At 40.5% G+C, this 25,535-nt stretch overlaps 1 protein-coding gene across 1 annotated transcript in view; it reads left to right on the plus strand.

Annotated features, from left to right (window-relative positions):
• The window catches only part of rnf145a (ring finger protein 145a), a 136,150-nt gene extending 114,006 nt beyond the window's left edge, over positions 1-22,144 (plus strand). The window contains 4 exon segments of the mRNA XM_043703971.2: positions 1,248-1,395; positions 16,341-16,697; positions 20,670-21,094; positions 21,096-22,144. Of these exon segments, the coding sequence (XP_043559906.2) occupies positions 1,248-1,395; positions 16,341-16,697; positions 20,670-21,094; positions 21,096-21,177 (1,012 nt within the window). The 3' untranslated portion in view covers positions 21,178-22,144.
• Positions 22,145-25,535: the final 3,391 nt, after the last annotated feature.

Raw genomic sequence — 25,535 nt, forward strand, 5'->3', positions numbered from 1 at the left:
AAAGGAGGGAAGACATTTAATCACCCATGGGTGAAGGGTAAAGCCCATGACATGGGCTATATTCATGTGTATTTTTTAAAAATGCTTTTAGACAACAGTATTTTCCTGATGAGTGGAGTTGATTACATCAGCCAGCACACATTTACACGGAGCCATTCGAATTATTTCATCTGACCCTTTAATCAGGCTGCATTACAAAGTGCATTAAAGCATGACTTGTACACAAAAAATTACTTCATTTAAGTTCAATAACTAAATGCCTTACCAGTGAGCTAATAAAATTAGCTAATTACAACTTAACAATAGCAATTCCAAAGCTGCTGAATGACAGCTATTCAATTGAAGTTAGATCTGTTGAGCCTTGGCTTTGTCCCTCACAAGAACCACAGAGAATTTACAGCACAAAGAGGACATTGAGCCCATCGTGCTTGAGGTGACAGAGTAAACCCCACCCATTCTAATTCCACTTTCTAGCTCATCATGTCCATTGTCTTGTAGGTTACAGCACTTCCGATACAGATACAAGTTCCATTCAAATGAGTTGAGTGTTTCTGCCTCAACTACCAAACTAGGCAGTGAATTCTAGACACCTACACCCTCTGGATGAAAGGTTTTTCCATCATTATCTCTCATCTTTCCACAAGTCGCCGTAAATCTGCATCCCCTGGCACCCACCCATTGCGTCCCCTCCACTGGGCAAAACAGATCTTCCCTATCCACTCGATCCAAACCCCTCATTATTTTGTTGTCCTCTGTTAGCTCTTTTCTAAAGAAAACAATCTAACCTAACTAGGAAAAAGCAAAAAAGTTCAACAATGTTGTGCCCTCTGTACTTTCCTGTCTGTTTCTTTCCCAGCTGACATTTGGGTGGTTCAGGTCTTCAACAATTGTTCCCCCAGCTTTTCTGCAGTTGTAAATTTGCGAACATACTTGCTTTTCTCACTCGCTCGCTGTTTGGGAGTTGATATCATCTGCAATTTGGCTGCCCTAACATATAACAAATGAAGACTACAAATGCAAATCAGATTGAGATGCCCTGATCTTGTGGCTTGGTTGACCAAGCGTCAGCACCATTTGGATACTCCTAACACTATCTACAGCTTTGTAGTAGATGTGTCCTGGAAAGGCTTTCTAATAAAGTTGTATTAATTTTTCAAAAATGGAAATTGTAAAGTAAGTCTCTGGCTTCTGAGAATAGTTGAGTTTGATATATGTCTCATAAAAACATCTTATTTGCTTTACTACAGGAGTCTGTGGAAACATTTTCGAGCAGTCAGTCTGTGTTTGTTCTTGTTGGTGTTCCCTGCCTATATGGCTTACATGATTTCTCAATTTTTCCAAATGGACTTCTGGCTTCTGATCATCATCTCCAGTAGTGTTCTGACTTCCTTACAGGTAATGGGTAAAATGCTATTGTATTTCAACAAATCCATGAGGTCTCTCTTAACATGACTGCACTATTATTATATTCATGAAATGTGATCTTCTATTTCATTTGCCATCAATACAGTGGGGAGTGGTCTTTTATCAAGAAACGAGGTTGACGTTTTGAACAGCATCTTGATGTACACAAGCATTTTATTGAGGATCCTGCCTTATGATGTCCAGGCCTATTAGAATGTTATAGACTTTTATTAGTTACCACTCATTCTTCTAAATGCCATTAAATATAGTCTTAACTGATCCGATCTCTCTCCATTTGTAAGTTCTGCCATCCCAGAAAACAGTCTAGTAAATCCTCCACAGCCAGGACATTCATGCCCGGATAAGGAGACCATAATTGCACACAACATTCCAGGAGTGGTCTCACCAAGGCCCTGTACAATTGCAGTCAGACATCCCTGCTCTGTATTCAAATCCCCTCCCTATGTAGACCAACATAGCATTTCTTCCTTTAGTGCTTGCTGTATTTGCATATTTATTTTCAGTACCTATTGTACAAGAACACCCAGGTATCATTGCGACCCCTCCTTTCCCAATCTATCACCATTCAGACAATGATCTGCCTTCCCATTTAGTGACCAATAGCGAGAACCTCGTGTGTATCTACATTATACTTCATCTGCCAACCATTGCCACAACCTCAACTTGTCCAAATCTCACTGAAGCATCTCTGCATCCTCCTCAAAGTTTTTCCTTCCATGCAACTTTGTGTCATCTATAAACTTGGCAACATTATATTTCATTCTGCCATCTAAATCATGAATATAAATTGTGAATAGCTGAGATCTAAGCACTGATTCCTGCAGTCCCCCACTCGTCACTGGCTGTCATTTGGAAAAAAGACCCTCAGGACCATAGTCTCAGAATCAACTGTGTCACTCTTCACCTTGAAGAATTCTATCATGTTATGGTCACGCTGTCCCAAGGGCCTTTGACCAGCTGGATTGTCAATTCTTCCTTTGTCAATTCTTCCGAGATGGGGTATTGGACAATACCCCATCTAGGTCAATTGGACAATACCCCATCTAGGATGACCTGTTTTCTTGTTTGTTTCTCAATATAGTGATCGTGAAAACCACCTTGCACATGCTGCAGGAAGTCCTCCTCTACACCATTGATATAGAAGGAAATTTAATTAGTAATCACACTTTACCGTCCTAAGCATTTGCATTTCTGCGTTATCTGTCACTTCCATATAATATTCCAAAGTGCTTTACATCCAATGAGCTCTTGTGAAAGTAGCATAGTACCAAGTGCAGTATAGAAATCACAATGGCTGACTTGGTGTCCTACAGCACTTCATTTCGACTAAACTGAATTTGATATGTCATCTTTCTTGTCATAGAATAATATAGCTTTGGAGAGGTAATTGAAACTATCAGATCTGGCAGTTCAGTCAATGCCACTCTTCCTTCCTTTCCCCATTCCCTTACATTTTTATCCAGTTGTTTTTTAAAGTCATCTAATAAATCTGAAGCAACCACCTAATCAGACGTTCCAAATCATAAACCTAGTTTTTGTCCTTAGCCTGATGTTCCTTTGTCAATCACCTTTTCCTTGTGCCTTTGTGGTTATAAACTTTCAACCACTAGAAACAGTTCATTTCCTCCATCTGAACCCTCCATAAATTTGAATGACTTTTTTTACATTTTCTGATCCAAGGAGAGAACTTTAACTGTCACAGTTTATCTATACCACTGTAATTCCTCATCCCTGGAATCACTTCGGAAAGCCTCTTCAGTGTCGTTTCTAAAGCATGGCTTTCCAAACTATGGGCCACAGGGTGCAGGCTGAAGGAGCAATGACTGTTATATTGCTTGATTTGATTGCTAAGAACTGAGAGACCTTTGTCCATGCTTGTCAACTTAATGGTGGCAAGGCCTAGCTGGGTAGTCTTTGAGACCTGATTTCTGCTCCAAAGCAACCTATAAAAGTCAAACTTTTAATAAAGTTTGTAACTGAATTTTGCTCATCCTCACTGCTTTTCTGTTCCACTCTCAAAAATGTCACCAGCTGTCCAGACCCCTCAAATCTGTCTTCTCCTCCCACAAGTCTCCACTCTCTTCCTGATCGCTCTAACCCCATATCTCTTAGTTCTTGTGCCCCCATGATTTTCTATATTTTGTTAGCCAATTTATTGACTTGTTTTGCCATCTTGAGAAATCTATGGGCAAACATCCCATATCTCTTTGTTCAAATGCCTCAGTCAAGATTATACCATTTAGCGGGCATTGCCTAACTCCATTCTTCCAGGCTATACATCACCTCACACTAGGCTGTATTGAATTTTATCTGTTATCAGACGAGCTATTTCAGTGGCAGAAATGGTAATCCAATGGCCATGTCCAGGCCCAAGGTATATCAGGACCCAACAGTCAGGCACAGGGCTGTACGGGTCTGCTATGCTCATTTCAGGGCTGGGAGATCATAATTTATGCCCCAGCCTCAGTAATGTCGTTGGACTCTTAATCCAGTGAATCATCATGTTGCTCTGGTGACATGGGTTCAAATCGGAATTTAAAATTCAATTTTAAAAAAATTCTGGAATATAAAGCCAGTCTCAATAATGGTTATCATGAGAGATGTTTTTCAATTGTAAATCCCCATTTGGTTCGCTGACAGTTTATAGAGAAAGAAATCATCTTTGTTACTTGGTCTGGCCTTCATGTGACTCCGGATCTATATGGCTGACTCTTAAACTGCCCTTCAGACTGGCTTAGCAAGTCACTCAGTTCATGAGCAGTTATGGATAAGCAACAAATGCTGGCCTTGCCAGTGACATGCGCATCCCATAACAGAATATGTCTTTTTATAAATCCCACCTGTTCTTTTCAAATCTACTTCTATCTTTCTCAGTGTTTACTTCATTTACAGGTTTGGTGTTATCGGCAAATTTCAAGCTTATGCTGAAACAACTGTGGATGCTGTAAATCAAAAACAGAACAGAAATTGCTAAAGAAGCTCAGCAAGTCTGATAGCATCAGAGAAGAGAAATCAGCGTTAATGTTTTGGGTCTGGTGATGCTCACTCAAATGTTGAGGAAGGGTCACTGGTCACACAACATTAACTCTGATTTCTCTTCACAGATGCCGCCAAACTTGCTGAGCTTTTCCAGCAACTTCTGTTTTATTTATACCCTTTGCTACCAAGTCGAAGTCATTATTTCTGTTTTCAATTTATATTAATTATAATAACTGAGTCCTGGGAATCACCATTATTTACTCCCCTCCTAAGAAAGATCTATTCATCTACTCATAGTGTTCATGGATATGTAGGTTGAGTGCATTAGTCATGGGCAATGCAGGGTTACAGGGATAAGATAGGGGGATGGGTCTGGCTGAGCTGCTCTTAGGAGGGTCACTGTGGACTTGTTGGGCCGAATGGCCTGTTTCCACACTATGTAGCGATTCTATCAGTCAACTATTAATCTAGGGGCCCAGGTTCAAATCCTGCCATGGCAGATGATGTCTATGTAACCATTGCCGATTGTCAGGAAAAACACATCTGGTTCACTAATATGCTTTAGGTAAATAAATCTGCCATCCTTGCCTACTTGTGTCTCCAGACTATTCCACCTAACTTGCACATCTTTGGACTGTGGGAGGAAACACATGCAGGCGCGGGGAGAACGTGCAAACTCCACACCCGAGAGTGTAATCAAACCTGGATCCCTGGCACTGAGGTAGCAGCGCTAACCACTGAACCACTAGGCATCATCACCTACTTGTGATTCCACAACCACAGCAGTATAGTTTACTCTCAACTGCCCTCTGGGCAGTAAGGCATGGGCGAGAAATACTAAAACTAGCTTTCAGTTCCAGATTTTCCCAACAGCTGCTATAGTGTGATTTGAATCCATGTCCCAGAGTGGGGTTGGGTCTCTGAATTACTAGCCTACAGGCATTGCTATGACCCCACTGTCTCCTTGGAAGCAGGATATCTAGTGTTTTTACGTGGCCTGTTCTATATGTGACTGAGACCCATAGCAATGTGATTGACTCTAACTGCTCTTTAAAGTAACCAAGCAAGCCACTGAGTTCAAAGGCATTTAGGGAGATGGACAACAAATACTGGCCTTGGAAGCAAAATCCACATGCTGTAAATGGAAAAGTAAATCTATCATTACTGTTCATATATTCATATCAGTGTTCCCTCTAAGTTGCAAGGTTGTATAACTGCTCCAAGAGTTTGCAAGTGCCAGTTGGCATGCTGGCACATTGAATTTTGGAAGTCACTGCCATCTACATATCTCAAACTCATTAGGATTAGGCAAATCAAATCAGCAAAGGTGTGTTCACAGTATAAGAAATTCAGTGCGTAAGATGGTGCAAGGGGTAGGATTTCTGGGGCATTGGGACTGGCTCTGGAAGAGGTATGACCTGTTGAAGCAGTACAGGTTGCACCAGAACTAGACTGGAAGATGATCTCAGGGGAAGGTAACCTAAGTGCAGTTGGGAAGGGTTTAAATTAAAATGTCAGGGGAGTAGGAATCTTAACAGTCAGAGTAGAGAAGGAAATGGCAAAAATAAAACACAGAATTCACAAAAGTAATGGGTAGAAAATTCAAGCCACAATGTTAAATTATGTGAACAGGATAAAAAAAAATTAAGATAGCACTTAAGACTTTGTGTCTTAATGTATGGAGCATCACAATAAAGTCGTGCAAATAGAGAAATGGATATGATATAGTTGGGATTACAGAAACGTGGTTGCAGGGTGACCTAGGATGGAAACTGAGTATCCAGGAGTATTCACTTTTTAGGAAGGACAGACAAAGGAAAATCAGGTGGGGTGTTATTGCTGGTTAAAGAAGACATTAAAATGATAGTGAGGAGGAATAGAAGCTATGGTAGAGTGGACTTGCTATAGCTAGATCTTGGAAATTCCAAGAGGTTGAAAACGATACTGTGGACTGTTTCTAGACCCCCAACCAAAAATGAAAATGTGGGAGAAGGCACAAAATATGAAATTAGAACCACAAGCAATAAAGATACAGCTGTACTTGTTGATGAAGCGCTTTTGCTCAAAATGTCAACTTTCCTGATCCTCTGATGCTGCCTAACCTGCTGTCCTTTTCCAGCACTACACTTTTCAACTCTGATCTCCAGCATCTGCAGTCCTCACTTTCTCCCAGCTGTAATTATTGCAGATTTTAATCTGCATTTCGATTGTGCAAGTGAAATCAGAAACAATACTGTAGCGAAGGCATACATGGAGCATGTGCGAGATGGCTTTCTGAATCTATGCATTGAGTGACCAATGAGAGGAAGGCCATCCTAGACTGGTTATTGTGCAATGAGGAAAGAATAATTGGCAAGGTAGCGGTGTGATGCCCTTTACAGCAGAATGGAAGTAATATGATAGAGTTTCCCATTCCGATGGAGAGTGACATAGTTGATTCTGAGACTTGGGTTCTGAATTTAAATAGAGTATCATGATATGAGACATGAGCTGGTTATGATAAATTGTGGAATATTTACTGAAAAGGATGACAGAGCCCAGGCAATGGCAGACTTTAAAGAGTGAGTGGACGAGCTGCAGCAATTAATTCCTGTCTGGCACAAAAATAAAGTTGGAAAGGTGACTTGACCTCTGTTAACAAAGGAAATTAGAGATAATGTTAGAATCTAGGAAGGGGCATAAAAATTGACCAAAAATAGCAGCAAACCTGAGGATTGGGAGCAGTTTAGATTTCAACAAAGATGGACAAAAGGATTTGTTCAGAGAGGAAATATGAAGTATGAAACTAAGCTTGGGGGATCACACAAACTGATTGCAGAAACCTCTAGGTTTCTGCATATATGAAGATAAAAAGATTAGCAAAGACAAATGAAGATCCATTACAATCAGTAACAGGGGAAGTTATAATGGGGAGCAAAGAGATGATAGACCAATTTAATACATACTTTTATTCTGCCTTAACAAAGAGGACAAATGTAATGTCCCAAAAACATTGGGAAAACAGGGTATTGGGGCAGAGAGGAAATGAAGGAAATCCGTATTGGTAGGGAAATTATCATGGGGAAGTTGATGGGATTAAAGGCCACCAAATCTACAACACCTAACATTTCAGAAGTATCCCTAGGTAGAGTAGATGCCTTGGTCGTCATTATTCAAGATTCTATAGACCATGGATCAGGTCCTATGGGTTGGAGTGTTGGTAACATAACCCCACTATTTTAAGAAAAAAGGGACTAGGTCGAAAACAGGGAATTAAACACCTGGTAATCTGATATCAGTAGTGAGGAAAATGTTAGAGTCCCATTATATAAGATTTAATAGCAGAGCACATGCAAAACAGTGACAAGATCAGATAGATTCAACATGGATTTATGAAAGGGATTTATGCTTGACAAATCTGTTGGAATCTTTTGAAAACATAACTAATAGAATTGTTCAGGAGAACCATTGAATGTGGTTAACTTGGGATTTCAGAAGGCATTTGATAATGGACCCACAAGAGATGAGCATGTAAAATTCAAGTGCACGGGATTGGGGTGGTATAGTGACATGGATAGAGAACTGGCTCTCAGATAGCAAAGGAAGAATAGGAACAAGTAGGTATTTTTCTGAGTAGCAGCCAATGACCCTTTGGGCACCACAGGGATCAATGTTTGGATCATAGCATTTTACAAGATATATTAATGATTTAAACGAGGGGCTTAAATTGCATCATCTGCAAAGTTGAAAATACTAAGCTAGGCAAAAGAGTGAACTTCTGAGGGAGATGCAGAGATACTTCAGTGTGATTTGGACAAGTTGGGTGAGTGACAAAAAGAGCAGATGAAGTATGATGTGCATAAATGTGAGGCTATCCACTCTGATTGCACAAACAGGAATGTGGATTATTATTTGAATGACAATAGTTGAGAAATGGGGAACATGCAACAACACTTGGGTGTCCTTGTACACCAGTTGCTGAATGTAAGCATGCAGGTTCAGCAGGCAACGAAGGAGGCAAATATATGGTGGCCTTCATCACAAGAAGAATTGAGTACAGGAGCAGGCACGTCTTCCTGAAATTGTACTGAGCCTTGGTGAGACCACACCTGGAGTATTGTGTGCATATATAGTGGTCTTATCTGAGGAAAGGTGTTCTGGCTATTAGGGGAGTGCAACCAACAAAGGTTTACCAGACTGATTCCTGCAATGCAAGCCTGATGTTTGAAGAGAGACCAGATCTGTTCGGATTGTATTCACTGGAGTATTGGAGAATGAGGGGGTTATCTCATAGAAAACTACAAAGTTTTAACAGGACAGGATAAATGCAGGAAGGATGTTCCCAATAACTGGGGAGTCCAGAACCATGGATTTAAGGATACGGACTAGGCCATGTAGGACTGAGATGAAGAGGAATTTCTTCACACGGAGTGGTGAGCCTGTAAAACTTTTGCCACAAAAAGCAGTTATGGCAAAAACATTATTTTCAAGAAGGAGATAGATATAGTTCTTAGGGTGAAAGGGATCAAGGAGTATGGTTCAAAAGGGGTAACAGGATACAGAGTAGGATGATCAACCATGATCATATTGAATGGTGGAGCATGCTCAAAGGGCCAAATTGCCGACTGCTGTTTCTATTTTCTGTTTCTGTGTAATTGAAAATTGCTCTTAGAACAATCAAGAAACAGCCTGCTTAAGACCTTGTAATATATAATTGTAATTTGTTTAAGACTGCAGTTTCCCACCTATTTTTCTTGCCCTCAAACTGTATGTAAAATTACATTGTTAGGAACCACTTGTTAAGTGTGATTATTTCAGTTTGAGATGAATAATTAAATCCTTTGACGTTACCAGGTCAAAAGTAAACTGTTCCTTCATGATTGCAGAACCTATTGTTCTGGGAAACTTGCTCAATTACACATTGTGAACTTATCCTCCAAGCTACCTTTGCAGATTTGATTTGTCTAATCTGTGTGAAGATTAAAATTTTCCATGATTATTACAGTACCTTTCTTGCAAACCCCTGTTCTTTTTTTAGTTATCTTCTGTCTGACAGCATAGTAACAGTCAGGAGGCTTTTCCAGTGTTTCCATCAATAACTCCCTCAAACCGATTCTACGGTTTTCCACCTCTGAACCAAACTCATTTTTCAGTATTGTATTGATCTCATCGTTCAATAACCAAGCTATTCCACCACCTTTCTTGTGTTTCGGAAATGTAAAATACCCTTCAAAAGTCAAGTACTAACCATTGACCAAGCATACTCAACTTTTAACTAAGTAATTTATGTTTATAATTCCAGAAACAGTGATATAGCGTCATAGAGATGTACAGCACAGAAGCAGACTCTTCGGTCCAACCCGTCCATGCTGACCAGATATCCCAACCCAATCTAGTCCCACTACAAGCACCCGGCCCATATCCCTCCAAACCCTTCCTATTCATATACCCATCCAAATGCCTTTTAAATGTTTTTAAATATTTAAATATTTCCCACAGCATTGTGTTGCAATTGTACCTCACCCTGTCGGGAGTGGTTCAAAATGACTTCTTGGGATAACAACTCTTGGAAAGAAATTATAATGTCCTTTACACCTCTTATGCACATTTCTAATGGGATAGGTCATCCTGAGAAGGATATTGAATGATGTCCAGTGATGTTTTGAGCAAAGCCACTTTGATTACAGAATTCATGTTCTCTCTAGTTCTGAGTACTGTAACTACAAAATACATTAGTGTTGCTGAACAAAGAGACTTTGGACTGCAGGTTCATAGTTCCTTGAAAGTGGCGTCACAGATAGACAAGATAGTGAAGAAGGTGTTTAGTATGCTTTCCTTTATTAGTCAGAGCATTGAGTTTTGGAGTTGGGAGGTCATGTTACGGTTGTATAGGGCATTGGCCACTTTTGGAATATTCCGTGCAATTAGATTAGATTAGATTACTTGCAGCGTGGAAATAGGCTGTTCGGCCCAACAAGTCCACACCTACCCTCCAAAGAGCAACCCACCCAGACCCATTCCCCTACATTTACCCCTTCACCTAACACTACAGGCAATTTAGCATGGCCAATTCACCTAATGTGCACATTTTTGGACTGAGAGGGGAAACCGGAGGAAACCCACACAGACACTGGGAGAATGTGCAAATTCCACACAGACAGTTGCCTGAGGCGGCAATTGAACCCAGGTCTCTGGAGCTGTGAGGCAGCAGTACTAGCCACCGTGCCACCCATTAATTCTGGTCTCCCTCCAATAAAAAGGATGTTATGAAACTTGAAAGGATTCAGAAAAGATTTACAAGGATGTTGTCAGGTTTGGAGGATGGGAGGGTTTGAGCTGTAGGGAGAGGCTGAATAGGCTGAGGCTGTTTTCCCTGGCTGAGGGCTGACCTTACAGAGATTTATAACATCATGAAGAGCATCATTAGGGTAAATAGATAAGAGTTTTTCCCTGGTTTGGGGGAGTCCAGAACTAGAGGACATAGGTTTAGAGTGAGAGGGGAAAGATTTGCAAGGGTCCTAAGGGGCAACTTTTTCACGCAGAGGGTGATGCATAAATATATTTAGCTGCCAGAGGAAGTGGTAGAGGCCAGTACAATTACAACATTTAAAAGGCATCTAGATGGGTGTGTGAATAGGAAAGGTATAAAGGGATATGGGTTCAGATTAGAGTGGTGCTAGAAAAGCACAGCAGTTCAAGCAGCATCCGAGGAGCAGTAAAATCGACGTTTCGGGCAAAAGCCCTTCATCAGGAATACAGGCAAAGTGCGTGAAGGGTGGAAAGATAAATGAAAGGAGTCTCCTCCAGCACCACTCTAATCTAAACTCTGGTTTCCACCATCTGCAGTCATTGTTTTTACATAGAGTCACAGAGATGTGCAGCATGGAAACAGACCCTTCGGTCCAACCAGTCCATGCCGACCAGATATTCCAACCTAATCTAGTCCCACCTGCCAGCGCCCGGCCCATATCCCTCCAAACCCTTCCTATTCATATACCCATCCAAATGCCTCTTAAATGTTGCAATTGTACCAGCCTCCACCACATCCTCTGGCAGCTCATTCCATACACGTACCACCCTCTGCGTGGAAAAAGTTGCCACTTAGGTCTCTTTTATATCTTTCTCCACTCACCCTAAACCTATGCCCTCTAGTTCTGGACTCCCCGACCCCAGGGAAAAGACTGTGTCTATTTATCCTATCCATGCCCCCTCATAATTTTGTAAACCTATATAAGGTCACCCCTCAGCCTCCGACGCTCCAGGGAAAACAGCCCCAGCCTGTTCCGCCTGTCCCTGTAGCTCAGATCCTCCAACCCTGGCAACATCCTTGTAAATCTTTTCTGAATCCTTTCAAGTTTCACAGCATCTTTCCGAAAGGAAGGAGACCAGAATTGCACGCAATATTCCAACGGTGGCCTAACCAATGACCTGTACAGCCGCAACATGACCTCCCAACTCCTGTACTCAATACTCTGACCAATGAAGGAAAGCATACCAAATGCCGCCTTCACTATCCTGTCTACCTGCGACTCCACTTTCAAGGAGCTATGAACCTGCACTCCAAGATCTCTTTGTTCAGCAACACTCCCTAGGACCTTACCATTAAGTGTATTAGTCCTGCTAAGATTTGCTTTCCCAAAATGCAGCACCTCGCATTTATCTGAATTAAACTCCATCTGCCACTTCTCAGCCCATCGACCCATCTGGTCCAGATCCTGTTGTAATCTGAGGTAACCCTCTTCGCTGTCCACTACACCTCCAATTTTGGTGTCATCTGCAAACTTGCTAACTGTCCCTCTTATGCTCGCATCCAAATCATTTATGTAAATGACAAAAAGTAGAGGGCCCCTCACCGATCCTTGTGGCACTCCACTGGTCACAGGCCTCCAGTCTGAAAAACAACCCTCCACCACCACCCTCTGTCTTCCACTTTTGAGCCAGTTCTGTATCCAAATGGCTTGTTCTCCCTGTATTCCGTGAGATCTAACCTTGCTAATCAGTCTCCCATGGGGAACCTTGTTGAACGCCTTACCGAAGTCCATATAGATCACATCTACTGCTCTGCCCTCATCAATCTTCTTTGTTACTTCATCAAAAAACTCAATCAAGTTTGTGAGACATGATTTCCCACGCACAAAGCCATGTTGACTATCCCGAATCAGCCCTTGCCTTTCCAAATACATGTACATCCTGTCCCTCAGGATTCCCTCCAACAACTTGCCCACCACCGAGGTCAGGCTCACCGGTCTATAGTTCCCTGATTTGTCTTTACCGCCCTTCTTAAACAGTGGCACCACGTTTGCCAACCTCCAGTCTTCTGGCACCTCACCTGTGACTATCGATGATACAGATATCTCAGCAAGAGGCCCAGTAATCACTTCTCTAGCTTCCCACAGAGTTCTCGGGTACACCTGATCAGGTCCTGGAGATTCATCCACCTTTAACTGTTTCAAGACATCCAGCACTTCTTCCTCTGTAATCTGGACATTTTGCAAGATGTCACCATCTCTTTCCCTACAGTGTATATCTTCCATATCCTTTGCCACAGTAAATACTGATGCAAAATATTCATTTAGTATCTCCCCCATTTTCTGTGGCTGCACATAAAGGCCGCCTTGCTGATCTTTGAGCGGCCCTATTCTCTCCCAAGTTACCCTTTTGTCCTTAATATATTTGTAAAAACCCTTTGGATTCTCCTTAATTCTATTTGCCAAAGCTATCTCATGTCCCTGTTTTTCCCTCCTGATTTCCCTCTTAAGTATACTCTTACTTTCTTTATTCTCTTCTAAGGATTCACTCGATCTATCCTGTCTATACCTGACATATGCTTCCTTCTTCTTCTTAACCAAACCCTCAATTTCTTTAGTCATCCAGCATTCCCTATACCTACCAGCCTTCCCTTTCACCCTGACAGGAATATACTTTCTCTGGATTCTTGTTATCTCATTTCTGAAGGCTTCCCATTTTCAAGCCGTCCCTTCACCTGCGAACATCTGCCTCCAATCAGCATTTGAAAGTTCTTGCCTAATACTGTCAAAATTGGCCTTTCTCCAATTTAGAACTTCAACTTTTATATCTGGTCTATCCTTTTCCATCCCAATTTTAAAACGAATAGAATTATGGTCGCTGGCCCCAAAGTGCTCCCCCACTGACACCTCAGTCACCTGCCCTGCCTTATTTCCCAAGAGTAGGTCAAGTTTTGCACCTTCTCTAGTAGGTACATCCACATACTGAATCAGAAAATTGTCTTGTACACACTTAACAAATTCCTCTCCATCAAAACCTTTAACACTATGGCAGTCCCAGTTGATGTTTGGAAAAGTAAAACCCCCTACCATAACTACCCTATTATTCTTACAGGTAGCTGAGATCTCCTTACAAGTTTGTTTCTCAATTTCCCTCTGACTATTGGGGGGTCTATAATACAATCCCAATAAGGTGATCATCCTGCTCTTATTTCTCAGTTCCACCCAAATAAGTTCCCTGGATGTATTTCCGGGAATATCCTCCCTCAGCACAGCTGTAATGCTATCCCTTATCAAAAATGCTACTCCCCCTCCTCTTTTGCCTCCCTTTCTATCCTTCCTGTAGCATTTGTATCCTGGAACATTCAGCTGCCAGTCCTGCCCATCCCTGAGCCATGTTTCCATAATTGCCATGCTATCCCAGTCCTGTGTTCCTAACCATGCCCTGAGTTCATCTGCTTTCCCTGTTAGGCCCCTTGCATTGAAATAAATGCAGTTTAATTTATTAGTCCTACCTTGTCCCTGCCTGCCCTGACTGATTGATTGACTCACTTCTGTTCTCAGCTGTACCCATCCCGGATCGATCTCTTTCCTCACTATCTCCCTGGGTCCGTCCCCCCCCCCTCCCCCACCTTCCTAGTTTAAATCCTCCCAAGCAGTTCTAGCAAATTTCCCTGCCAGTATATTAGTCCCCTTCCAATTTAGATGCAATCCGTCCTTCTTGTACAGGTCACCTCTACCCCAAAAGAGATTCCAATGATCCAAAAATGTGAATCCTTCTCCCACACACCAGCTCCTCAGCCATGTATTCATCTGCTCTATCCTCCTATTCCTGCCCTCACTCGCTCGTAGCACTGGGAAGATCCAGATCTTACTACCCTTGACCTCCTTTTTAAATTTCTGCCTAACTCTCTCTAATCTCCCTTCAGCGTCTCAACCTTTTCCCTTCCAATGTTGTTGGTTCCAATGTGGACAATGACCTCCTGCTGGCCCCTCTCCCCCGTGAGAACATTCTGCACCCTCTCTGAGACATCCTTGATCCTGGCACCAGGGAAACAACACACCATTCTGCTTTTTCTCTGCTGGCCACAGAAACGTCTGTCTGTACCTCTGACTACAGAATCCCCTAACACAATTGATCTCTTGGAAGCCGACGTACCCCTCGTTGCATTAGAGCCAGTCTCAATACCAGAAACTTGGCTGTTTGTGCTACGTTCCCCTGAGAGTCCATCACCCCCTACATTTTTCAAAACAGCATATCTGTTTGAAATAGATGTATCCACAAAAGACTCCTGCTCTAGTTGTCTACCTCTCTTACCCTTCCTGGAATTAACCCATCTATGTATCTGAGACTTTTCCCCCTTTCTATAACTGCAATCCATCACATACTGTTGTTGTTGCAAATGCCTCATCGCTTCTATCTGTCTCTCCAACCGATCCACTTGATCTGATAAGATTCGCATCCAACAGCATTTGTGGCAGATACAATCCGCAGTAAGCCTTAAACTCTCTTTAAACTCCCACATCTGACAAGAAGTACATAACACTGCAAAGGCCATTTTTGCTCCTTCACAATCTACAGACCCAGAAAATAACACCGTCTTATTCCTCTACAAACACTGCCCCAGGTTAAATTAATAGCTATGGCTTATATTTTAAGTTTAATCAAGAGACTTATCTCCAAAAACGTATAATCAAGAAAGAATCCACTGTACCCACTAGTGCAGCCTTGCTCTTGGCCCAACAGTTCCTCCAAGATTCGTTGTGAACTTCACTGTTTGTTAATTTTCCCAGATGCACTCCGATGTCCAGTGATACACGAATTCAAACAGCAAAGGCGGTAACTGTGCAGGTTTTCTCTCTCTCTCTCCTGCACTGTCCTCACCATGTGCTTCCTTTGTCTGCTCTTCTCCCTTTTAAACTGCTGTTGTTTTGACTTTTTTTTCCAAAGTTCCAAAACAATGCAACAGGATATAAAACAGTAATTGCTGCTCCTGGAATTTGAGGAAATCACCTCCAGCACCTAAAATACCTAAAAGAAAGGAGCAGCTCTAACAGCCAGAAATTTTTCCCGTCCACTATCTTGGATTACCCATAAAGGGATATGGGTCAAGTGCTGGAAAATGGGGCTAGATTAATTTAGGATATCTGGTCTGTATGGACGAGTTGGACCAAAGGTCTGTTTCTGTGCTGTAAATCTGTGATTCTGTCTTTTTAAATTAACCCTAATAGTACAGATTCATTCATCTTCTAAAATGAAAAGTAACACCTTCTGGTCCTAACACTTAACCAATGAGCTTTTAGAGCAATTTTTGCCTTGGGTTTCAGTGGGTTTTAAAAGTGTATGTTGATAATGTAGTATAGTTCGGAGTAACAAAAATATGACCCATAAATGGAGTCTGTCATGAAAAAAGTAAATGTGTATCTAACATTTCTGCAACAAAAATGGAAATATTCAAATCATCACTGGACATCATTCAATATCCCTCTCAGGATGACATGGATACGTTCCATTTTCAATTTTGCATGCAGTTAAATCTGAATATTTTACAGTAGTATGATCCAAACTGACAAATGACAAATAGCAACATGTAGTATAAAATACTTCTTTCATAAATAACAAATCCTTGAGTTGGAGTTGCTTTTTTAAAAATATATCGGCAGTGATGTCATGCTAAACCATCCTTTAATACAAGTTTGCACTTTTAATAGGTACTTGGAACACTTTTCATTTATATCCTTTTTATGGTGGAGGAATTCAGTAAAGAACCAATGGAAAACCTTGACGATGTGATCTACTATGTGAATGGCACATATCGCTTGCTCGAATTCCTGGTGGCTTTGTGTGTTGTTGCTTATGGAGTAGCAGAGACAATATTAGGGGAGTGGACGTGGATGGGTTCATCCATCATCTTTGTCCATTCCTACTTCAATGTCTGGCTTCGAGCACAGTTGGGATGGAAGAGCTTTCTTCTCCGCAGGGATGCAGCAAATAAGATCAACTCTCTGCCAACTGCCACTAAAGAGCAGCTTGAAGAGCACAATGACATTTGTTCCATCTGTTACCAGGTATGTAGCATGGCACCAGTGCAGCACTTAAACCCTGGCTTTAGTACCTAAACTCTCATTCAGAAAGATCGCAGTTGGCTGTCCTTATGTTCAGTTCACGTTCTGTATGTGTATTAGCTTCTGCTAATTCCTAACTGCTATAAAATTCCTTCCATCACCTTCTAGTGTCACTTATGCCATGAAAATAGTTTAAATACAAACAAAACTTTTTTCCCGAAGTAATTTTGTTTTGTTTTAGTAACAGTTTGAGTGACTTGAATGATTTATTTATATTATATGGGCCTTCGCTTGGGTTCAAAGTTGGTGAGTGTAATTGTTGGCTTTCTCAGACAAGTGTAAGAACTGGGGCAACATGCTAGTTAGTACTGATTCAGAATAGTTATTGAAATGTACAGCAACCACCCTAATCAAAGAGAAATATTCGATCAAATCTGTTAATAATAATCAGAAAAAGTTTGGTCTTCCACCCATAGAGAGTAGAAAATGCATGTTTATTATTTGGAAAAGAGTTTCCAATGCTGACAGATATAACATAGTCAACATTTTGAGAAAAACAAGTTTCTGCCTTGGTTGTGCAATTATAATTAACCAACCTATGAAATGTATCAAGCTGTCTTCTTTATGAATTTTGAAAGGATAATCATAACAAAACATTTTTAAACAGTGAGTACAAGTATGCTTGAGAGGAGTTCTTTATCCAGGTGTAAGTTCCATTTGCAATACTCCTCTCACAACAGTTAGTTTTTTTTAAACTAGCGTCTGTTTCCAGGTTAGCAGATGGCTGCTTAATTGAGTTGCAGGTTCTATTGAATTACATGTAAATTAGAAACCTATTGGTTTTGAAAATCACTGGCTTTATTGCACAGGTGGCTGTTTATTGAAGGTGACCTGAAGGACAGGTTTTAGAGTTTCTAAAAGCATAGCCTGCATTTTGGTACTTTGAGGTTCATTTAGGACAGTGCTAGATCATCAGTTTCCTTGTAATACTGTAATTCCCACTGCAACTCATTCTGCTTCTTTATCTGGAATAGTCCGAATTGCCATTCCATAGATAAGTTCAGTATCAGAGCAATGCTATTAACTATCAGTTTTCACATGTGAATATAGACAGTTTGCAGTCTATTCATCTATGAAGGGCATTCTGTTCTCATCTTGTATGTCATCTCCCTTTATTTTCCTTTCACTGTCTTGTGTTCATATTTATGGAGTCACTGGTTAGAAACAATATCTAAAGTTTAGGTTTCTATTCTTCCCTGACTCTAGTCTGGGGTACTCAGCAGGCGGCAATAGAATTTGACCCAAGACCACCTTGGCTGTACAAATTACAACAAGGATAGGTTCCCCAGTATTGTCATCAGTATGTTATGCATTTCTTTTTGGCTCGGCCTGTGTAAGCATCTGTCTATTCTAATGCTTATATCTGCATTCCAGGTGATTCTCAAGCTGTCAGAATGACTTCATTTGACCTTTCCATCTCTTTATAGTTTGAGCAATGAATCTTGTTTCTGCTTATTACATAGGATATTGTGGATCTACATCTTTGCCCTGTCGTTCTAGGAGACCAATTTTCCAATCTTGTGTTAATGCAGTACAGCTTGTAATGGGCGATTGACAGATGTGAATTATTTAATTTTTTTGGTGGACAGTACAAATATTTCATTTCCCCATTACAATGACATTGGCATCCCTGTTAATCTTAGGATCCACACTCCATTTATGTTTTGGACAGAAACTGTTTCAGTTCCATTTTAATGTATATAGTTGTCACCTAAATTGATAAACTTAAATGTTTCATGTTGATTGATGAAAGCTAATATAATTGATGCATTTCTGAGCAAATTGCCACTAAAGTTGTGGTGCATTGCTAATAATGTCACAGGTATTTAGGTGCTCAGTGCCTATTTCCTTTTTATATTAAGTGAAGACAGAAAAATTATGTTTTTAAAATTCATAATAGACGATACAAAGAATTGCGTGCAAGAGTTTAAGGTGTAATTCAGACTCTGTCTTTCATTTGTCGAAGAACGTTTGTACTTATGATTTTACATCAGAGCTGTTTACTTGAGTTAACTAAAAGAAAGAACCTCAGATGCTGGAAATCTGAAACAAAAACAAGTTGCTGGAAAAACATGGCAGTCATGGTAGGCTGAATAGACTACACTCCAGAATTCTGAAAGAGATAACTGAGGAGATTATGGAGATATTGGTGATGATCCTTCAGGAATCGCTAGTCAAGGAAGGTTCCCAGAGGAATAGAAAATAGCTAATGTAACATCCCTGTTTAAGAAGGGAGGGAGGCAGAAGGCAGGAAATTATAGGCCGGTTAGCATGTCAGTCTTTGAGATTTTAGACCCTATAATTAAGGATCAGATTGTGAAGCACTTGAAGTGCATGGTAAAATTGAGCTGAATCAGCACAGCTTTGTCAAGAAGAAGTCATCCCTGACAAATCAGGTAATTCTTTGAGGAAATAGTGAGCAAGTTAGTCAAAGGAGAGCCAACCAATGTGGTCTATTTGGATTTCCAGAAGGCCTATGACAAGGTGCTGCACAGGAAGTGGCTAAATAAAATGAGCACATGTTTGGTGGAAGTGCTGGAGAGAGGTTTGGCTGACTGGCAGAAGGCAGAGAGTTGGATAAAGGGGAACTTTTAAGGATGACAGTTGCTGATAAATGGAGCTCTGCAGGAGTCACTGTTCACTATTCACGTATATTAAAGAACTGACGACATTGTTGCAGTGTTTGTAGTTGACTCAAAGATAGGTGGAGGGACAGGTTGAGGAAGCAGGAAGTCTGCAGAAGGGCTTGGACAGGGTGGGGGTGTGAGCAAAGAAGTGGCAGATTGAATATAGTGTAGGAAAGTGAGAGGTTATGCTCTTTGGCAAGAAGAATAAAGGTGTAGACTATCTTCGAAACAGGGCAAGGCTTTGGAAATCTGAATCAAAAAGAAACTTGGAAATTCTAGTTCAGGATTCTCTTAAGCAGGTTCAGTTGAAAGTTACGAAGGCAGAAGCAATTTCCATATTCATTCCAGGACAGCTAGTATGCAAGAGCAGAAATGTACTGCTGAGGCTATATAAGACTCTCATGAGATCACATTTGGAATATTGTGAGCAGTTTTCCTTTCCATAATTAAGGAAAGATGTACTGGTGTTGGACAGGGTCCAGAGGAGGTTTACAAGAATGATCCCAGGAATGAAGGACTTGTCCATATGAGGAGCAGTGAAGGACTCTGGGTCTGTATGCAGTGGAATTTAGAAGGATGAGGAGGAATCTTATCGAAATGTACAAAATATTGAGAGGCCTGGGTAGAGTGGACATGGAGAAGACATTTCCACTGGTAGGAGAGACCAGGAACCGAGGACACAGCTTCAGTGTGAAGGATGACTCTTTAGAACTGAAATGAGGAGTTTCTTCTGCCTATGAGTGGTTAATTTGTGAAACTAATTGCCCCAGAAGGCTGTGGAGGCCAAGTGATTGAGTGTATTTAAGACAGATAGGTTCTTGATTAGTAAGAGAATCAAGGGTTATGGGGAGAAGGCAGAAGAATAAGTTCAGAAATGTAACAGTCATGAACAAGTAGTGACATAGAATTGATGGGCTAAACGGCCTAATTTGCTCCTTTAACTTATGGTCTTGTAGTATCTGTGGAGCAATAATAATATCCTCAGTATCTTGGGCAAGAAAGAATTTTAAAATTGTCAGTCATCATTTTGTGCTTGCATAATAATGAACACATGGATGTTAAATCTAGATTTTTAAAGAGTCCAATCTCAAATAATGGTTCCCCTGTTCAAATAATCTGTTAACATTTGCAGTCTTGGTTCACGCAGGAAGAATGGCCTGTTAGGTTCAGTCACAGGTTGAACAAGCAAGTGTTGTTTTAACTACAACAAAGTAGGGAAAAACAACGAAGTAATCTTGACCTATTTTAATATGCTGTTACTTACCAAATTGAATTTTTTTTTCTTTAGGATATGCATTCAGCTGTGATTACACCATGCAGCCATTTCTTTCACTCTGCCTGTCTCAAGAAGTGGCTATATGTGCAAGAAACGTGCCCGTTTTGTCATCAGCAGCTAAAATCTCAAGGACAGCAGGTTGGTGCAACAGCAGTGCAAGGGCCTGGAGAGCAATTGCCCCATAATGAGACAAGAGCGACGCAAGAATTGGTTGGACAAGTGGATGTGCCTGCTGGTAATGATTCTGTTCTAGCCCTCCATTCTGAAGATGGTCTTGTGGGGCAGAAAGCTCTGAATACTGATTGCAGTTCACTTGGAAATCCAGGCACAGGTGAACATCGATGTGAGCAAAATGGCTCTCACGCTGGCAAAATTGAGTTTTCGCATCCAGCAGAACTTTGTGAGGATGAAGATCAACAATTGTCTAATACAGTAGAGTTTCAATAAACAATGCATGGAGGTGGCAAATGCCCATGTAAGGGAACTGTATGAAGCAGTGTGTCACTGTAACCTGCCGTGATACTGCAGCAATGTTAAAGCCTTAAAACAATGTAGGCGATGGCTTTATGTTTGAAGTTGACAGCTTAAGCAGGAAATGATATGCATTTACAGAGAAACCGAATGTAATGTTCTCACAAGCAGGTCTGGAGACATTTTGTAAGAAGGGATCTAATGAATTTGTGGCCACATCATCTTTACAGTATTAGACACAACCATGGCAAGATGGGGAGGTTGTTTTTGCTAGACGTTTTGTAGGCATGAAATAATAATTAGATTGACTGACGTATTATATTTATATATAATTAGAAGCTTTAAGCATGGTTAGAGGTACATGCTGCAAGCAGACTTTTTAAAAAAAAATTAAAATTTTTGTAGCTCTATATTCAGCAACTGTGATCGCACTGTCATAGTTAATAGTGCATTTCCAAAGTATTTAATGAGTACCTGATGAATGGTGCGTGAATAACTTTGGCTTGTACTTAACCTGCTCAATGAAGTAGACTGGAGATTTTATGAACACTTTGATTCCTTTGAAGTTCTTGAAGGGTCATAAGTGGGATGAACTGCAGGATACAGATAAGAGCAGAGTTGCACGGTGAATATGGCGCGTTTGACTTTTGAAGCCTGAGGGGTACAGTGTTATTTTTCAGTTGACGATTATGATTTGTGGAAATGATTACATTAAATTGTATGATGAAACAAAGTAAAAAAGCCATTTTGTAGCTCTGATAGAATTTGCACACTTTTTTTTGGAGGAAGGGAGCTATCAGTGACCCATTTCCATAATTCATCATGGCTTAAGTAGGTAGGCTCACGTTTAATATAATTTTACTGTGTGCTTTTGAACAAAAAAGGGAAACTTGATTTTTTCCAATAAGTGAACCAGAGAGTTGAGAGTCTTACTCTATAGCTTTTGAAAATTGTGAACAATTTGCAAAGAACCAGGCTGGCATTAAATAATAAACGTGAGATCATGGTTCAAATTATTCTGACAGTTCCTCTGGGGTGTTATTTTGAGAATTTGCATGTCTGAATAAATACATCAAGTCATCAATTACATTATTGCTGTTTTCTCTCCTCTTGAAAACGTTGACTCCTCCTGATGTAACATTTTATATATCTGACCATGAACACTGAGCTATGATGAGTATTCAGCCATGGAATGCAGTGCAGCTGAGCCTGATCACAGCTCATCTGACATCCAACACGTGTACTTGTCAACGAGGATGATTGGATTCTGCCTCATCTCTCATCACTCAACTCTCATAACCCCAAAGGTTAGTTTCCAGCGCCCTAATTATTGTTCCAGTTCAGCCCAACTAATATGCCACAAACTGGAAACAAATCCGGAATCATTGTAGTGAGATCAACTTTGAACTTCAGGGGAATGAAGTTCAAAGCAGCTCTTTGTTTTATCATGAATTTGTCTTGTTTTTGAAGTCAGTTCAGTATACAGTTTCTAAATAAGGGGTTTCCCATTTAAGATGCAGATTAGGAGAATTCTTATTCTGTGAATTAAGAGTTTATGGGATTCTATCGCTTAAAATCATGGATGCAAAATTCTCGAATTTCTTAGGACAGAATTAGACCGATTCTTGACTAACAAGGGAGTTAAAAGGTATTGGAGGTAGGGATGAAAGTGGAGTTGAGGCCATAATTTTATCAAATGTCTGAACAGGCTCAAGGGGCTGATTGACCTACTCTTCCAAATGTGTATGTTTGTTAAATGTACCTTATTAAGTACTTTTACTGTTCATTGTCAAATGTTTCTTTGGGTTACTTTGCAAAATAATATATTTGAGCACAGCTGACGAAAACTGCTTGACAACTGTGCCAAATACATACAGAGGGAGTCGTAGCACTAACCTAAATCAGTTTGAATTTCTGTCAGATTTTAAAATCGGCATCAGGAAGGACTGTTCGAAATTTCTGAAACCTTGCTGTAATTTTGCTCTCAAATGAGAGGATCAACAATGATATGTATGGAATACTTCTTCCAGAGTCAGTGCCACATCAGAAACGTTTTAATTAGCAGCAAGCTGAAGCTGACTTGAACCTACCCTTTCAAGGGCATGCTCATGTTAAGTACCAACTATTCCTTTCTTTTAGGGCTGCGGATTCAGTGTAGAATTAGGAATAGGATTACAGGTTTGTTCTCGCCACAGACCGTATTGTGGTTGTCCGCGTACAATTTATTTCGGAATTTTGTTGTTAGTGGAGAAGAGAAGTTTAATCCTCAGCCTTATGTGGAGACAGAGTAATTATGGCTATTTAGTTCCTTTTGGGTGCAGAAGTTAATGGGATATCTGCAGCTGATACAGTATCCTTTCTGCTAAATTCACTGATAAGAATTTTTTGTGTACTGCACAAAAGCTTTTATATTTTTTCCTGTAGTCCAGATGAAGAAATCCATGCAGGTTGGTAGAGATCTAGCCTCCTAGAGTAGTTTGTTCATGTGTTCTTCACTAATCCTCCTTGAGGATTAAACTGCTGAATTAGGCGCCAAGGTTGCTGATGGTCTTCTCTGTTAATCCATTACAGTGTAGGCAGAGAAAAAGGTTAAAGGGCAACACACCAAGCTTGGACGACTATGATCTAGATCTAGAGCATGATAGGTTTGAATTTTCAAATAGCTATCTTCAATGTATAAGATTTTGAAGCTACATCCCAATCCTTCTTGAGATGAGTATAATTTTAACTTTCTGTTAAAGATTCCTTCGACTATCAATTGTTGAAAAATTGAATGAAATTCTCAAATGCCTACCTGAGTCACTGCACTTCAGCACAACAGCCGTTATGTTCTCCTCATAATTTTATTCACCCAAATTTTATAATAGGCTTTAACATAGAATTTATGATTCTACAATGATGTGGTCCAGTACAACTTCATCTTTAATGTCCCTGCCAGTACTGGAACTGGGGGATTATCCTATCCCTATTTAATTGTACATCAGTGTAAGAAAAAGGGGTTATATTTACTGACTTTGGAATGTAGAGGGTGGGGGCAGAATTTCAGGCTAAGGGGTCAGTCATCTCAAACTGAAATGGAGAGATTTCTTTATTTAAAGGCTGCTTTATCTTTTGAATTCAATCTAGAATTGATTATATTTAAAGCTGGGAGAAGCAGATTCTTGATCTGCCTGTAAGTCGAGGGATAGGTGAGAACTGGAATTGAAATCTGAACGAGGAACATATTAAATGGCAAAAGAGGCTCAATTATTGGTTATGGCATACTCCTCCTATCTGTTGCACTCTTCGCATGCAGCCAGTGAAGAAATCTTGTTTTCACTGCTTGTCAAGATTTCAGACTATTCACTATCTACATGATCCACCTTTGCTGACATTTGGCTGACAAAACAAATTGAAGACTGTCAGTACAATATGATGTCTAAGTACTGTTTTTGCTATTCTAGGGTGCCAGGACATGAGATATCACTTACTTGAGAAGTCATCACAGTTCTGTCCCTGGATGCTTGTAGATAAAATAAAAATTTAGGAATATTGCTGGTCGGTGTTTACAGTGGGTATTTAATCATTCTTCAAGCATGTGAGAGGATACTTCAAGCTTGCCCTTTGGTCCTGAAGCACTGCAGGCTTGATTTTAAAAAAAATTCTTCTGTAGTCACTTCCAGAATAACAGTTACAGGAGTGACAAATCTTCCAACAGATGTTTTTCCACCATAATTTGAATGGAGACGAAGTTTAGATACAACCCAAGAGTGAAGAAGGGATGGTGAAGTGAAGCTCAAATATGGTCCATATGCAGGCCATCATTTAAATTTCGATAAAACCCAGTTGTAGTTCTGTAATTATTTGGATGGCCCAACCAAGCTACTTTTACATTTTAACAGAATTCATTTATAACAGCTAGAGAGATTCATGGAGAGAGACTGTTTTAAAAGCAATGGAACATAACCTTAGCACAGCTTATTTACTGTTTACATTTCCCAGCTATTGTTGAAGTCTTTCACTTGCATAAAATCTTTTCATCTCATAGGTCCACTACTTATTGTCATAGGTATAGTTAGTAAATTTGCAGATGACACCAAAATTGGAGGTGTAGTGGACAGCGACGAAGGTTACCTCCAAGTACAACGAGATCTTGATCAGATGGGCCAATGGGCTGAGGAGTGGTAGAGTCTAATGTAGATCAATGCAAGGTGCTGCATTTTAGAACAGCAAATCATAGCAGGGCTTATACACTTAATGGTAAGGTCCTGGGAAGTGTTGCTGAACAAAGACACCTTGCAGTGCAAGTTCATAGTTCCTTGAAAGTAGGTAGATAGGATAGGAAAGAAGGTGTTTAGTATGCTTTCCTTTATTAGTCGGTGTATTGAGTCGAGGAGTTGGGAGGTCGTGTTGTGGTTGTACAGGACC

Source organism: Chiloscyllium plagiosum, unplaced genomic scaffold (assembly GCF_037043375.1).
Source record: "Chiloscyllium plagiosum isolate Xiang-an unplaced genomic scaffold, Cpla_swu_hap1 HiC_scaffold_16, whole genome shotgun sequence".
In the NCBI taxonomy this organism is placed as follows: Eukaryota; Metazoa; Chordata; class Chondrichthyes; order Orectolobiformes; family Hemiscylliidae; genus Chiloscyllium; species Chiloscyllium plagiosum.